The 14,157-nt window shown below is 47.9% G+C and overlaps 2 protein-coding genes across 10 annotated transcripts; both read left to right on the plus strand.

Annotated features, from left to right (window-relative positions):
* The first annotated feature begins 775 nt into the window (after window positions 1-775).
* On the plus strand, window positions 776-9,393 carry cln3 (CLN3 lysosomal/endosomal transmembrane protein, battenin). Its single transcript, XM_068750063.1, has 15 exons — window positions 776-906; window positions 993-1,029; window positions 1,860-1,988; window positions 2,083-2,137; window positions 2,356-2,435; window positions 2,722-2,807; window positions 3,307-3,379; window positions 3,487-3,630; window positions 3,881-4,020; window positions 5,577-5,629; window positions 5,719-5,787; window positions 5,903-5,958; window positions 6,044-6,137; window positions 7,319-7,459; window positions 8,256-9,393. Exons 1-15 carry the CDS (start codon window positions 855-857, stop codon window positions 8,370-8,372), a joined length of 1,326 nt encoding a protein of 441 aa, XP_068606164.1. The 5' UTR covers window positions 776-854; the 3' UTR covers window positions 8,373-9,393.
* Window positions 9,394-9,855: 462 nt separating this feature from the next.
* LOC137905884 (serine/threonine-protein phosphatase 4 catalytic subunit B) lies at window positions 9,856-14,084 on the plus strand. 9 transcript variants are annotated; one of them, XM_068750167.1, is made up of 11 exons: window positions 9,856-9,980; window positions 10,598-10,797; window positions 11,244-11,295; window positions 11,371-11,421; window positions 11,763-11,864; window positions 11,967-12,140; window positions 12,223-12,349; window positions 12,437-12,453; window positions 12,540-12,626; window positions 12,917-13,022; window positions 13,289-14,084. In XM_068750167.1, the coding sequence occupies exons 2-11, from the start codon at window positions 10,688-10,690 to the stop codon at window positions 13,300-13,302; spliced, it is 840 nt and encodes a 279-aa protein (XP_068606268.1). In that variant the 5' UTR covers window positions 9,856-9,980; window positions 10,598-10,687; the 3' UTR covers window positions 13,303-14,084. The 9 variants fall into 9 exon arrangements, with proteins under 9 accessions (XP_068606268.1, XP_068606269.1, XP_068606266.1 ...); XM_068750168.1 differs by lacking the exon at window positions 12,917-13,022; XM_068750165.1 differs by lacking the exon at window positions 13,289-14,084 and having other exon boundaries at window positions 12,917-13,102.
* The last annotated feature ends 73 nt before the right edge of the window (window positions 14,085-14,157 follow it).

Here is a 14,157-nt window from a genome sequence, read left to right on the forward strand (position 1 = left end):
ATTGTCATCAGACCTCATGTCGACCGATAATTGTGAATCTTATTACTATCATGCAGTGTCCGTTATTGTAATGCTTAATTGATTCGTGTTATTATTGTTATTATTATTATATTGTTATTATTCGTTATTATTATTAATGTTATTATTGTTATTGTTATTGTTATTGTTATTATTGTTATTGTATTATTATTGTTATTATTATTACTATATTGTTATTATTGTTGTTGTTGTTATTGTTGCTATTGTTATTATTGTTATTATTATTGTTATTATTATTATTATTATTATTTGTGTTATTATTATTATATTGTTATTGTTATTATTGTTATTATTGTTATTGTTGTTATTGTCGTTATTGTTGTTATTGTTGTTATTGTAATTATTGTTATTGTTGTTATTGTTATTATTGTTATTATTATCATTATTGTTATTATTGTTATTGTTATTATTGTTATTATTATTGTTAGTATTATTAATGTTGTTTGTTATTATTGTTATATTGTTATTGTTATTATTATTGTTATTATTGTTAGTGTTATTATTATTGTTATTATTGTTATTGTTATTATTGTTATTATTATTGTTATTATTATTAATGTTGTTTGTTATTATTGTTATATTGTTATTGTTATTGTTATTGTTATTATTGTTAGTGTTATTATTATTGTTATTGTTATTATTGTTATTCGTTCGCTCGAAGGGGAACGCTTAGGGTTTGGCTTGTTTCCGCCCGAACCTTCTTACATGAAACACGGAGGGTCATGTGACGTGAATGTTCAACAGGTCCAACACTGGCTTCGGTGTTAGCTGTTCTTCACGCTCTACCAGCCTCCTCCGCCTCCTCCTCTTCAGTCATGGAGCGGCCCGCCAGCGTTAACGCAGATCCGGTCCCCCGCGACGGCCCAGGTGAGTCCGCCACCTGCGTGTCGTCACCGCGGCTCACCTGAGTGGACGCTAATGCACGCTGCGTGTCGTTTACCTGTTGTTTTCAGAGCGCTTCACGCAGTGGCGCAACTGGATTGGGTTCTGGTGAGTGTTTAACACTAGTCTGAGCTAGTAGCAGCTAGTCTGTTAGCCGAGCTTTGACTGATGACGTGGTTACCTGAAAACAAACAAGTTCGATCGATGGTCGATCAGTTCACCTGCTGCTAAACTGCTGAAAAACGTAATTACATTGCTTTACTTATTACTCCCTGCCAAAAGTAACTCGTTACTTATTACCTTGAGTTACTTTCTCCTTCTCTCCCTCAATAATTGCCTCCTTTCTCCCCTAAAGTCTCACTTTGCATGTTCAACATTAGCGGATGTTTCTTATATTCACTAAATGAAACCACATCTGGACTCAAACTGATGTTGAAACACACTTTTTGAACGACTTCCGTTGTTTATTAAAGCCGACAAGGAGCCCAAAGTGCTGCTGGGCCACGAGGCCAACGTGCGCTGGTGCAAACAAAATACGCACATTAGTGGAATAAGAATAACAAGAAACACAGAAGTTGTGCACAAGGTGCAATACTACAAACAGAACTGCAATTTAAATACATCTCCAATATAAATATTAATCAACATTTTGTATTCTAAAATTGAACGTGAAATGTCTAAATTGTAAAAGCAAATCCTGATCCAGAATAATAATAATAATACATTTTATTTATATAGCGCTTTTCTGAAAACTCAACGACGCTTTGAACAAAGAATAAATATATTTTTCAGTATAAATTAGACCCACATTCTGCACTAATCGTGTCTTTTAGATTTCATTTCTCGCTGGTTTAATCCTCGTCTTTGCGTGCGGCCCTGGTGACTGTCTGATTAGCTCGGGTGCTGCCGTGTTCATCCTGTGCCGTCTGTGACTCCAGGCTCCTCGGCTTGTGCAACAACTTTCCCTACGTGATCATGCTGAGCGCCGCCTATGATATCCTCAAGAAGCAAGAGTCCGGGAACGCCACAGCATCGGTAAGAGGCAGGCGTGCACAGGAGCGGCAGAAGTCGCTGAAGCAAACGGTTTTCCTATGAGCTGCTTTCGTTGTTTCCGGCCCAGAATTCATCGGCATCGGATCTCCCAGGAGGGGGGGACAGCAGCAACAACAGCAGCAACAGCAGCAGCCTCTACGACTGCAACCCTGTCACTACTGGGGTAAAGGCAGCGTCTCTGGGCGGCGAGGAACGATGGAACATTCCTGAGACGCGCCCAATCTAGCCAGATAATGAAATGGAGCTCCAAAAAAAAAGAAATGCTAAAATAACTGAGTCCGATTTTGACGACCAACGTTTGAGGCGACAGCACGATGCGAGAAGGGATTTGTCGGTCTCTTCGGGGTCTGTGACGGGCCGCTGCGTTTTTTTTCTCCTCAGGCTGTGCTGTTAGCCGACATCCTCCCGTCGCTCTGCATCAAGCTGTTTTTTCCTTTTCTGATCCTCAAGGTGCCTTATGGGTAAGCCAGCGTTTTGTGCCGTCTTGTGTCTCTGAGACGTTCCTCGCTGAGTGGAGGACAAATAAAAACGATCACAACAAATGTAGAATCTCTGAGTGCCTTTCAGGCAGCGCAGTGGGCATACTGACACGCGCGGCAAAGGGAGACCCGTTTCCGTTTATCTTATTCTAACATGTGGTTCATGTAAAAACCGTTCCAGAGTTTCCATTCCATGATAAACATGCCGACTGTATCTAGAAACCTGCCGGTCGAGCTTCTGGGTGCCATTTTGTGTCTCTCTCTGCAGGATCCGAGTGTTGCTGAGCAGCGCTGCGACAACAGCGAGTTTCCTCCTGGTGTCTTTCTCCTCGGCCGTGTGGATGAGCATTCTGGGTAAAGGCATCTTTCTTTATCGACGCTCTCATTTTTAATTTGAGTTTTTATCAGAGCTGGGGGGGGTGGGGGGGGGGCTGGGTTGTCAAACTTCAGATCTTTTGCATCGCGTTCATTTCCTGTCAAAATGCCAGTCGTCGTTCTGGGACTCTGGTTCTGCATCGTCCCGATCAGTCGCTGGATCGGGGCAAAATGCGACTCGCCTGTCGCTGCTCAATACCCCCGCCGAAGGGCAGGCGAGGGTATTGCAATTGTTTGTCTGTCCGCGCACATAACTCAAAAACTAGTAACACAATCGACTTGAAATTTTTACACAAGCAAGGTTCTGTCCGTGGCTCGGTCCTCCCCGAGAATGGCGTTGATCCGGATCTGGATCCAGATTCTAGAATTATCTTTACGTCTGGAATTGTACCACCCGTCCGGCGGTTCGTGCTCTTTGCGCCGACCCGTCCGGTGCTCTTTGCGCTGACACCAGGCTCCCCCATGCTCTGTGTTCTAGGTGTGTCCTTTGCCAGTTTTGGGTCTGGGCTGGGGGAACAGTCCTTCCTCTCCCTCAGTGTCTACTTTAGCAGGTAAACATTTCTTCGTTCCTCTCTTGAAATTCTCTAAGCCATTTAAGTGCAAACGGAAGGGCTTTGCGCTGCAGACCGGTTAAACCCCGGTTTCTCTGCTTCCACAGGGACGTCCTGGGAGGGTGGGGCTCAGGAACCGGCGGGGCCGGTGTTGCTGGAGCTCTGCTCTACTCCGTCCTCACACAAGCCGGCCTGTCGCCCCAGACTTCACTTCTCTTCATGCTGGTGTTCCCCTTGGCTTTGCTGATCAGGTAAATGCGGAAGACGGTTTTATTTCAGACCTGCCACCCTCGGTATGAAATCTGACGTCTCTGAAGGTAAACCAAAGTTACCTGGCCGGCGCCTGTGGCCTGGATGGTCGGCTGTTTGCTGACTGCTTTCTGCCTGTTTGAATCTTCATAAAGTTCCCCCCTCTCTATCTCTCTCGCCCTCCCTCCCTGGGTCGAATGCTGATGAATCCCTTCTTCCTGCTTCTTGTCTTTTGTCCCAAACGATCCCCAGCTACTTCGTCATGTTGGTCCCTCCACCGTCGTTCCATCAGTGGACGGTGGCGAGTCGCGTGTATGAAGCCGTGGGCTCGGAGGAAGGACGCCACCTGATGGACGGGGCAGAAGACGAGGAGTGGGAGAAAACAGCCACAGGTACATGACCCCCCCCCCCTCGACTGGACTGGATTAGACTAGACTAGATTGGACCAAGAACTGTTCAATCATGCAACACAGCACAGGTGATTACTTATTTAACTTGTGCCCGGTCTCAGGTATCCGGCTCGCGTGCCGTTTAACCTCGTGCTCGAGTTCAAGGAGATTGCTGACGCTAGCGCCATGCTAGCACCATGCTAGCGGCTACGCTCGCTGGTTAAGCTGGAGAAAATGTCGAGAGACAGCCGAGGGTCTGTAACGGTAGCATTTGGATCAGCCGCTGTGTGATGAGTTATCGTCGTAGTTACGTGGTGAGCGTCCGACAAGTGGTGACGTTTGACTGAGTGTCCTCCAGGAGAAACGCGCAACATCTGGTGAAAGTCAAATGCTTTCAATCTTATAAGTACTTGTATTAGTACTCTGTATCAGTAAATACTCAATTGTGAGTGCTCATACTCGAATACAAAGTGGTATTGGTGCAGCTCCAGGACTACAGACGTTACTTTCAGGATGGTTGTCTGTCCTCTCCACAGAAAGACATCGTGTGATCAATGAGGCAGCGCTGATCTCTGCCGCCCTAGAACTGATCCCTGCCGCCCTAGAACTGATCCCTGCCACCCTAGAACTGATCCCTGCCGCCCTAGGACTGATCCCTGCCGCCCTAGAACTGATCCCTGCCGCCCTAGAATTGATCCCTACCTCTCTAGAACTGATCCCTGCCGCCCTAGAACTGATCCCTGCCACCCTAGAACTGATCCCTGCCGCCCTAGAACTGATCCCTGCCGCCCTAGAATTGATCCCTACCTCTCTAGAACTGATCCCTGCCGCCCTAGAATTGATCCCTACCTCTCTAGAACTGATCCCTGCTGCCCTAGAACTGATCCCTACCTCTCTAGCCTAGGACTGATCCCTCCCGCCCTAGGACTCACCTAAAACGAAGCATATTAGCTGCATGGAGAAACGAGCTTTCTGTTTCCAAACGGTTAGGGCGGCTTGTAAGGATTCAACATGAACCGTCGTCCTGTTCATCTGTTTCTCACCTGATTTATTTTGGTCGGCTGTTGACCGTGATCATCTGTTACCGACTGGCTGTCAGACTGCTCAGAATAAACCCGTGTACGTGAGCCACATCCTGGGTGGTGGCAGCTTAACGGCAGTTGTGAAACTGGTGCTTCAGGAACGCTTCTTTAATCTAATCAGATAACAGAGAAAGGGACTGGTCCATTTCGGAGGATTCCATCTTACTTCTTAGAACATGTTGAAAGGACGTTTGTGGTTGTATTTAGACGCGAACTTGAAACTCCGCATGACTCGTTCTGTTCGATGACAGGACGTCCTGCTGCTGATAACCAGCCGGGTCCACCGCTGGTGTCCGATCGTTGGACCCGTCCGCAGCGATATCGGATCCTGCACGCCTTCAAACGTGACGGATGTTATCTGCTCTGAGACGGCGCTGCACGTGACGAAGCGTCGCGGTGTGGTGTGTCAGGCTCGGGTTTCCCCCGCTGCTGCCGAGGAGCTCATGGCCTGTGTTCTCTTCCCACTGCACGTAACAGAGGTCAGGAATGCAGGCCCCCTCACCCTGACGGAGATGCTGCACACCCTGAAGGTAAGTGAGGCCTGCCTTGACCTCAGAGCGGCGTGCTGCAGTGTTCGTCGGGGTACTACAGACGTGTTCCTCTTCATTCCTGCGTCCAGGGGTTGATGAGCTTCGTGGTCCCCTTGCTGCTGGTCTACTTTGCTGAATACTTCATCAACCAGGGCTTGGTAAGTCGGTCCCTCACATTCATCTGACCGCCGTCTGCGGGTCTGTGAGACGACGTGAGACCAGAGGAAATCTAGCCTTTGTGATATTGAATCCCAAAATGTTTTCTTTTTCCAGATGGAGCTCCTGTATTTTCCCGGTTCCTTCTTGTCCCATGCAGAGCAGTACCGCTGGTTAGTCGGCCTCTTTGGCGTGTTCCCGCGCGGCGTTGTCTAAGGGCGACGCTTCACTCCGGTCGCTGCTTCTGTCTGTGCTCAGGTACCAGCTGCTGTACCAGATCGGTGTGTTTGTGTCTCGATCCTCCCTCTGCTGTGTGAAGATCCGGAAGGTGTTTCTTTTCTCCATGCTACAGGTGAGGAAGATGAGGAGCAGACGGGGGGGGAGTCTGAGACTGGCTGTTTCCTTAAACGTGTCTGAACATGTTGGACACGCGCGCTAACATGCTGCTATGCGTCTTTAGGATAGGATGCACATTTAGTCCACACCAAACAAACTGCACTGGAAACGTGCAGGGAGGGGTGGCGGGGGTGGGGGGTACAGGGTACAGGGTACAGGGTACAGAACAGAGTTGGTGGGGACAGACGTCCTTGGGATAAGATGTTATGGTTACAGAGACACGTAATGGGCCAGCTGCGTGTTGCTCTCGCTGGGGAAACGGGATGGGGACAGTCTGGGGAGTAAAATAATCCCAATATTCAGGTGAAACGGGGGAATTTAACTCGATCCGATTTGGCAGCTGGTTCCCAGTTGAGCTGCATTTCCAGCACCAAGGAGAGACTTCAGTTTTCATCTGCCGATACAGTTCCGCCTGCTGGCGCAAGATGATATCCAGCCTCTCCTGTTCTTCCACGGATCGAGCCGTGTGGTCACGGAACAGTTCCTCGATCCGGGTCCCCTACCCGGTCCCCCAAAGCCCAAGAAAGCACTTTTAGATCAATGGGAAATATAAAAAATTCTTGAAAAGCCGCCGTCTTAGAGACTTTCCGGTGCACCAGGGCAACTCCCATCCCAATTAGCAGATGCCCACTAGCAGTAAGCCAAATATCCCCAATGTCCTCCACAGATGGGACCGCGAGACAGACGACTCTCCGTTTGTCCCAGGCATCCCTTATGTAGACCGCCACGAAGGTCCCATGCCCCCCCCCCCCCCCCCCCGGGTTGCCGCTCCTCGATGAAAACCATCTTGCCACTTACTGAGAGACCAACTAATTACTAATCAATGCCGTGATTTCAGTTATTGTCCAAGGAAAAAGTCAGAAGACAGACGAGACGAGACAAAAGATAGCAGATCAGGAGCAGGGACGAAGCACGTCCAAAGACCGGAAGAGGATTCATTCATGCATGCGTAATACGTGCATGTATCAATACATTTCACCGCAGTGAGATCAGAAATAATAGCGACAGACTGAACTGAGACCCGACTGTGAACGAAACTGAAAAGTTACTGATCCGGTTTCATTTATCTCAATAAATCAATAATGATAAGAAATGAACAGCTAGAGGGCCTCTGGGCCCACTTCCTGTTGTCCTCAGGTGGTGAATGCCGTGCTGCTGCTGCTGGCGGTGCGATACCAGTTCCTGCCCAATGCCTGGGTGGTGTTTCCCATCATCTTCTACGAGGGGCTGCTGGGCGGAGCCTCCTACGTCAACATATTTTACTTCATCAGTAAGGAGGTGAGGACAAGTTCGTCCTTCATACGCCCATCAGCACCAGGGTCGGTCTTGTCCTCCGCTGCTCTCCTCTCCTGCTCATCTGCTTTCAGTAAAGGAGGTCTCAGTTTGTTCTCTATCCCATTGCCACAGTGAGGAAGAGGAGGAGGAGGAGGAGGAATCTCTTCTTCCCTTCCCTCCATCCGTCCTCGTTTCATGGATCATAAGTCAAACTGTTGAATAGGTCTTCTCAAAACATTTAAAAGTACAATAACCAAGTATTGAAGTGACGCCTTTTGATTTTGAAGCACTTTTGTTGTTTATTCCTGTTTCCGTGGTTACAATTTAGACCTCGAATTTTCTCTGATAAATGGTTCTGATGTGATCTGTCCGTCTGTCTGTCTGTCTCTCTATCTACCTGTCTGCCCGTCTGTCTGTCTCTCATCTACCTGTCTGCCCGTCTCTCTGTCTCTCTATCTAACTGTCTGTTTGTCTCTGTCTCTCTGTCCCTCTATCTGTCTGTCTGTCTGTCTCCAGTGTTTCACAAGTCCTTATGTACGCATCTATCATTGACACGCATGCCTTTAGACCTCATAGAAATGTTTAGCATTCTGTTTTATTTTCTAGATGCACTATTACACTTTAAATGATCTTTGTACACACACGTGTGTGTGTGTGCGTGTGTATGCACGCTATATCTGACACGCAGATAATGTATTTTTTCAGAGTGAAGCCGACATGCTATGGGAAGCCTCCGTATGTCGAGTATTCTCTGAACAGCTATGGTGTCTCTGTGTGTGTGTGTGTCCCCCCCCCCCAGAGTGAGGACAGACACAGGGAGTTCTCCTTGGCTGCTGCCAGTGTAGGAGACAGTCTGGGCATCGCTCTGGCAGCACTCGCCTCCTTCCCTGTGCACAGATACTTCTGCTCGCTCTGACCCCGCCCACACGCTGACCTGCAGCATGAGTAACCAAGACGTGGGTACATTCCATTTACAGGGTTCTTTGTGTGTCTGAAGCGCTTCGGAGACCCTCTGATTTTACTCCTCCATCGGATATTGACTCAGCGCAGCCGAGCATCCGGAGGCGAGGCTAGCCCGGCTATGAAGCTAATGTAACGAGCCTGCTGTCATTGGCTCCGGTCGCCGTTTGTTTGGGCCGTGTCGTCTGGACCAACATTACTGAAGACGTTTCACCACACAGAAGGGAAGCGTGTCTCCTGAAGGATCAGGGCTGTTACAGCGCAGGATGTGCCTCCTGTGGGGGGGCGCCGGGCTGGGGAGCAAGGGACCGAGGCGTTGGATGAGGCAGAGCGAGGATTTCACTGTTACAATCTTACATTTTAACATTAAAACCCATTTATGGATCAAAAAATCAGTTAAAAATACACATTTCAGCTCTGATTCACGTTGATCCAGATCACCGTGTGGACGGTGTAGATCCAGTTAGGAGGGGAACGAGCTGCTTGGGGGAGGTCTGTGCTCTCTGAGTGCTTGTCATTGTGAGGGAATTTTTCATAAATATTTTTTACTGGGAAAAAAAATACAAAAGTAAAAGCTACAGTAGCCTGTTCTGGACTACAGCTATCTGTAAATTGATGCGAATAGAAATCATGACCCAAATCTGTAAACTGGTGGACGTTCTCTTCGTCCTCGGGCTCGTCATCAGAATCCGTATTGGACGCCGACCGGGCTGGAAAAACGTTCTTAGGGAAATACTTCTGGAAAAGCATTGCAGTAAGTCAATAATAAATGCAGCAAATAGCATTGTGTTGCTGAGATTGTACAACTTCAGAATGTTTCAACCAAATATAAGGCCAAATGTTTCCAGGTTCATGGATCCAGATTAGAACAGATTTTAACGTGTCCCAAACATTTTTTCTTGGTTCTGTACTTTACTGCTTGTGTTTTTGTTAACAAATGTAAATGTGGTTTTTGCTATAAAGATGAGAGAGCTCAATGATCGTACTGTGGTTATTATTTTTACCTTGATGAATACTTCATATACAAGGCACACCTGGGGCCCTTCTGAACAACGGAGCCTTGTCTGCAATCCTTTAATCTTTACAATGAGAAAGATCATTAAGCAGAACAGTAGTAGAGCTGCACAGAGTTATCAATGGATACAAGAATATTTGTCAACAGTTAAAAACACCAGAGGCTGAATGTTTTATCTGGAGGGCGTCTCGAAATAAAACTAAACTAAAGCTTAATGTACTTACTTCAATTACATGTGAGTACAAGTACTTCAATTATGACACTCATGCCTCAAAGCTCTGGAAAGAAATACCTCGAAATATAGTAGTAGTAGTATACGGTACAGGCATTGTGTCGTTTCCTGACATGCAGCAGAGCAGCTCCTTAGTTTTGTCACGCTGAACTCAGACGACCGGAAACTGGGAGCGACGCGCGTCCCCGAACCGGAAGTTCCCCAGAAGTCGTTAGCGTTCCCGAGAGAACCGGCAGACACCGGGGGAAGAACATCCGGTGGACCGCGAACGGACGCAGATCCATGGAATGAAACGTTTACCCATCTCTTACTCCACGGTAATTACTCTATATATTCGCGGCCTTTTGGTTATCTTTTTGATCGTTTCTTGATAGCATTAGCTTGCTCGCTCACGAAGTTAGCCAAGCAGCGCTAGCCTTCCTACAGCTATGGCTAGCCGGCTAACAACGACGTCGTCAGTATCCCGACATGCGTATTTATTCATAAACACCACACGCTTGTAAACTAAATTGGAAGCGGTGGTCAAAATGGAGCTTTTATCTTGATCTTCGAGGCCCCAAAAGGGGTTAGCTAAGTTAGCAACGAGAGTTGCTCGATGACGTAGTCTGCAGTGGTGTCAGCTAAAATGCTAATAGTTAGCTTACCGCTAGCTACACCCATAGGCCTTATGTTTCTTGACGAATAACGAATTGCTGGTCGGTTTTGGTCTGTATTTTATTGAAGTCGAGGAAGTACACTTCTCGCATACTGTTAAAATGATCGTTATTGTTGAGTTGGAAGCCGCTCTGAGGAAGCCGAGGCCCATCTTGCGTCACTCGGCTAACGTACCCTCCATACATTGTTTTTGGGTTATTTCGGTTGGTTTTTTGATCGGTGCGATGTTCGTTCCATCCAGCTCCTTAACAAGAGTCTGCCAAAACGTCCGTTGTTACAGTGACACTCGAAGAAAGGAGTGTTTGTACCCCCCCCCCCCCCCGAGGAAGGAGAGTTCGCGACCCCCCGGAGCCTGCGAGCAGCCCTCCCTATGTGCGTCACCATGGGGGACATCAGCGACCTGGACCGACAGATCGAGCAGCTCAGACGCTGCGAGCTCATCAAAGAAAACGAAGTCAAAGCACTGTGTGCCAAAGCCAGGTAACGGAGAGCGATGGGAAAGGGTTATTACCGGGTTATTACTGTGTAATACTAGTGTCAGAAGGACAAGAGCGCAGATAGTCAGTACACAGCACGTTTGTAATTACACCGCTTGTGCAGCATTAAGTTCAACATTCTGGAGAAGATCGATTAACTTTATTATATGATCAACGCATTTTATATTGATTTGTGTTGTTGGAAGCTACACTTTGACTAATTACTGCATTATTACACTGTTATATGCGGTGGTAATGCGTTCTGTCGCCGTGAAGTTTCATTATTGAAAAGCAATTTTCGTTATTTTATCGTCATCTTAACGCTGAGAATAATTGTTTAATGTGACACAAAGATAAAAATGCTATACCTTTTGAAAATAAATACTTGAATAAATACTTTGAGGAAGGCTGGATATTGTACTGTAGCGGAATGTGCTTGTGTGTTTCCAGAGAAATTCTGGTTGAGGAAAGTAACGTCCAGAGAGTCGACTCTCCCGTCACAGTGAGTGACATTTTGAATTGTCTCTTCGTGTCCCGAGTGCGGTTGTAATATTCCGTCTTGTTTTTCTTTAAATAGGTGTGTGGCGATATACACGGTCAGTTCTATGACTTGAAAGAGCTCTTCAGAGTAAGTTCCCTTTATAGTTTCTGCCTGTCAGTAGGTTGTTCACCTTCTAGCATGGCCTCAGTGTGACACACTTGAATTTTCGTAGCAGAAAATATCATTTTAATCTAGGAATTGTCCCTGTCGTAGGATAGCGTCCCTTAATGTACTCGTTCCAGCTGCTCGCGGGAAGGGGAGGGGCTTCTTTTACAATGTCTTGTTATTGTGGTAGCCGCATGCCGTTGGATGCTTTGAAGTGTGACGTACGTACATCGGGCTTGTGGGGGGGGGGGGGCAGGAAGTACCCGAACCAGTCACTGCTGTCGTCGTTGTGGGTCTCCATTCTGAACCTTCCCATAAAACAGGTCGGGGGTGACGTTCCAGAGACAAATTACCTCTTCATGGGCGACTTCGTGGATCGAGGCTTCTATAGCGTGGAGACGTTCCTCCTTCTGCTAGCGCTTAAGGTACGGGGGTGGAACTGATGCACTTTACCGGTGTGTGTGTGTGTGTGTGTGTGAACTGTTGAGCAGGTCTCCCAGTTCCCTCCTGTCTGCTCTGCTCCTCAGGTACGTTATCCAGATAGGATAACCTTGATTCGAGGAAATCACGAGTCACGGCAAATCACACAGGTGTACGGCTTCTACGATGAATGTCTCCGCAAGTACGGCTCGGTCACCGTCTGGAGATACTGCACGGAGATATTCGACTACTTGTCCCTTTCTGCTATAATCGACGGCAAGGTACTCCTAACCCGGCTCGTGCCGCGTGTTCCTTTGATGTTGCCGATCCGCTGCCGTTTGATGTGTCCCTCCGTTCCCTCAGATCTTCTGCGTGCACGGCGGCTTGTCTCCATCCATCCAGACTTTGGACCAGATCCGGACCATTGACCGAAAACAGGAAGTCCCTCACGACGGGCCCATGTGTGACCTCCTGTGGTCGGACCCTGAAGGTATACTGGCGGCCTCCAGGCCTGTGGAGGTTAAAGGTCACGGTACTCCACACACACACACACACACACTGATGTTCTGTCCCTCAGACACCACTGGATGGGGGGTGAGTCCCAGGGGGGCCGGCTACCTGTTCGGGAGTGACGTGGTGGCTCAGTTCAACGCTGCCAACGACATCCACATGATCTGCAGAGCCCACCAGCTGGTCATGGAGGGCTACAAGTGGCACTTCAACGAGACGGTGCTGACCGTGTGGTCGGCGCCCAATTACTGCTACAGGTAGGCCTGTGTGAATGGACGCCATGGCAACACCTCCCCGCACGATGTTAAAGTCACACTCACAACTTGGAGGGGGGGGGTTAAACTGTTGGGATTTTAAGTTTTATGTTACGTGACAATAGATCTCGTCAAAAGGTTTTAGTATTGTGCCGAATTATTTTGCTTTGACAGTCGGGTGTTGATTACCTGCAGATACAATGAAGCTACTTAAATATATCTATGTGACCTTTGCTTCAAGACACTTTCTCTAACTGGACCTCTAACGTTTAGTCGAGTACCTTGCTCTACAGCTACCTCTCCTGGACACTTCCACACACTTCCTCCACAGGTGTGTCGTCCGGTCCAACTGCCTTCCCCTTCTTCATCCTCTTCATCGCCTTTCTGACTTCACTCGTGGTGATCTTTGTAAAAAAAATAATTACTGTCATACATGCAGTAAAAAAAAACGATTCTGTTTATGAATGTCTGTAGGTGTATCACAGTATGGATTAGTTTTGTGTGTGTGTGTGTGTGTGTGTGTGTGTGTGTGTGTGTGTGTGTGTGTGTGTGGTGGGGGGGGGGGGGGCTTACTCTCCTTCATAGAGCAGTACAAGATGCTGCTTTCCCCTCTGCATTTACCCAGTTGTTGCTCTCTCTCTCTCTCTCTCTCTCTGCTCATTTAGATGTGGCAACGTAGCGGCCATCTTGGAGCTGGATGAACATCTACAGAGAGAGTTCATCATTTTCGAGGCAGCGCCGCAAGAGACCAGAGGCATCCCCTCCAAGAAGCCAGTAGCTGACTATTTCCTGTGACGTGTTTGAGCAGCCGGCCGTGATGTTGGACTCTCCGGTACCATTACTCGCCAGCCGCCCCCCCCGTCGCCCCCCCCCATCCCGCTGCTGGGCGGCGCCGTCAGCCTGAACCCGGAGCGGTTGGACGGGAAACCTGCCACGCTGCCCAAACCTGTCGGAGCAGTCGCTGTGAAAGGTGTCGGTGGCCAGGTGCATTCTGGGCCGTGACTGTTCTCGTTCCCTTCGTTTCAGCCGCTTCGCTCTCGCTCTGTAGATACGATGCTTCCCCCACCCGGACCTCCCCCCCCTCACTCGTGTAGTATTTTTTTTAAATGATGAACATTGTTGTTTAGTTTTAGAAGGATTTGGAAGGATTTGTTTCCCCAAAAATATGCAGATGTAGGAAATGTATCCGTCATGGCATATGTTGTTTGTTTTTGAGTTTTGTATCATTGTTGCTACCACTATTAAATGCAGATTGAACTTTCCACCCGCCCTTTTTAGTATAACGTGTTTTGGTGCATCATTATCGAACACCCGGCGCCGCTCCTCGCCGCCATCGCACACGAACCGGCCGGCGGGGCTCACGACGTTCACCCCTTCGCTCTCGATTCCTTTTAATCTTCACGTTTCCGTAGGTCTGTCGTTTTTGATATTGTGAGAATAAAGTTTTTGTATCACTGCTGATTATCGGGTGTGCTTCACTGGCATGCATACTAATGAGGGGGTTCGTACTGACGTCACTGGTTGTAAACTGGAT

The sequence above is a fragment of the Brachionichthys hirsutus genome, chromosome 16 (genome assembly GCF_040956055.1).
Source record: "Brachionichthys hirsutus isolate HB-005 chromosome 16, CSIRO-AGI_Bhir_v1, whole genome shotgun sequence".
Classification (NCBI taxonomy): domain Eukaryota; kingdom Metazoa; phylum Chordata; class Actinopteri; order Lophiiformes; family Brachionichthyidae; genus Brachionichthys; species Brachionichthys hirsutus.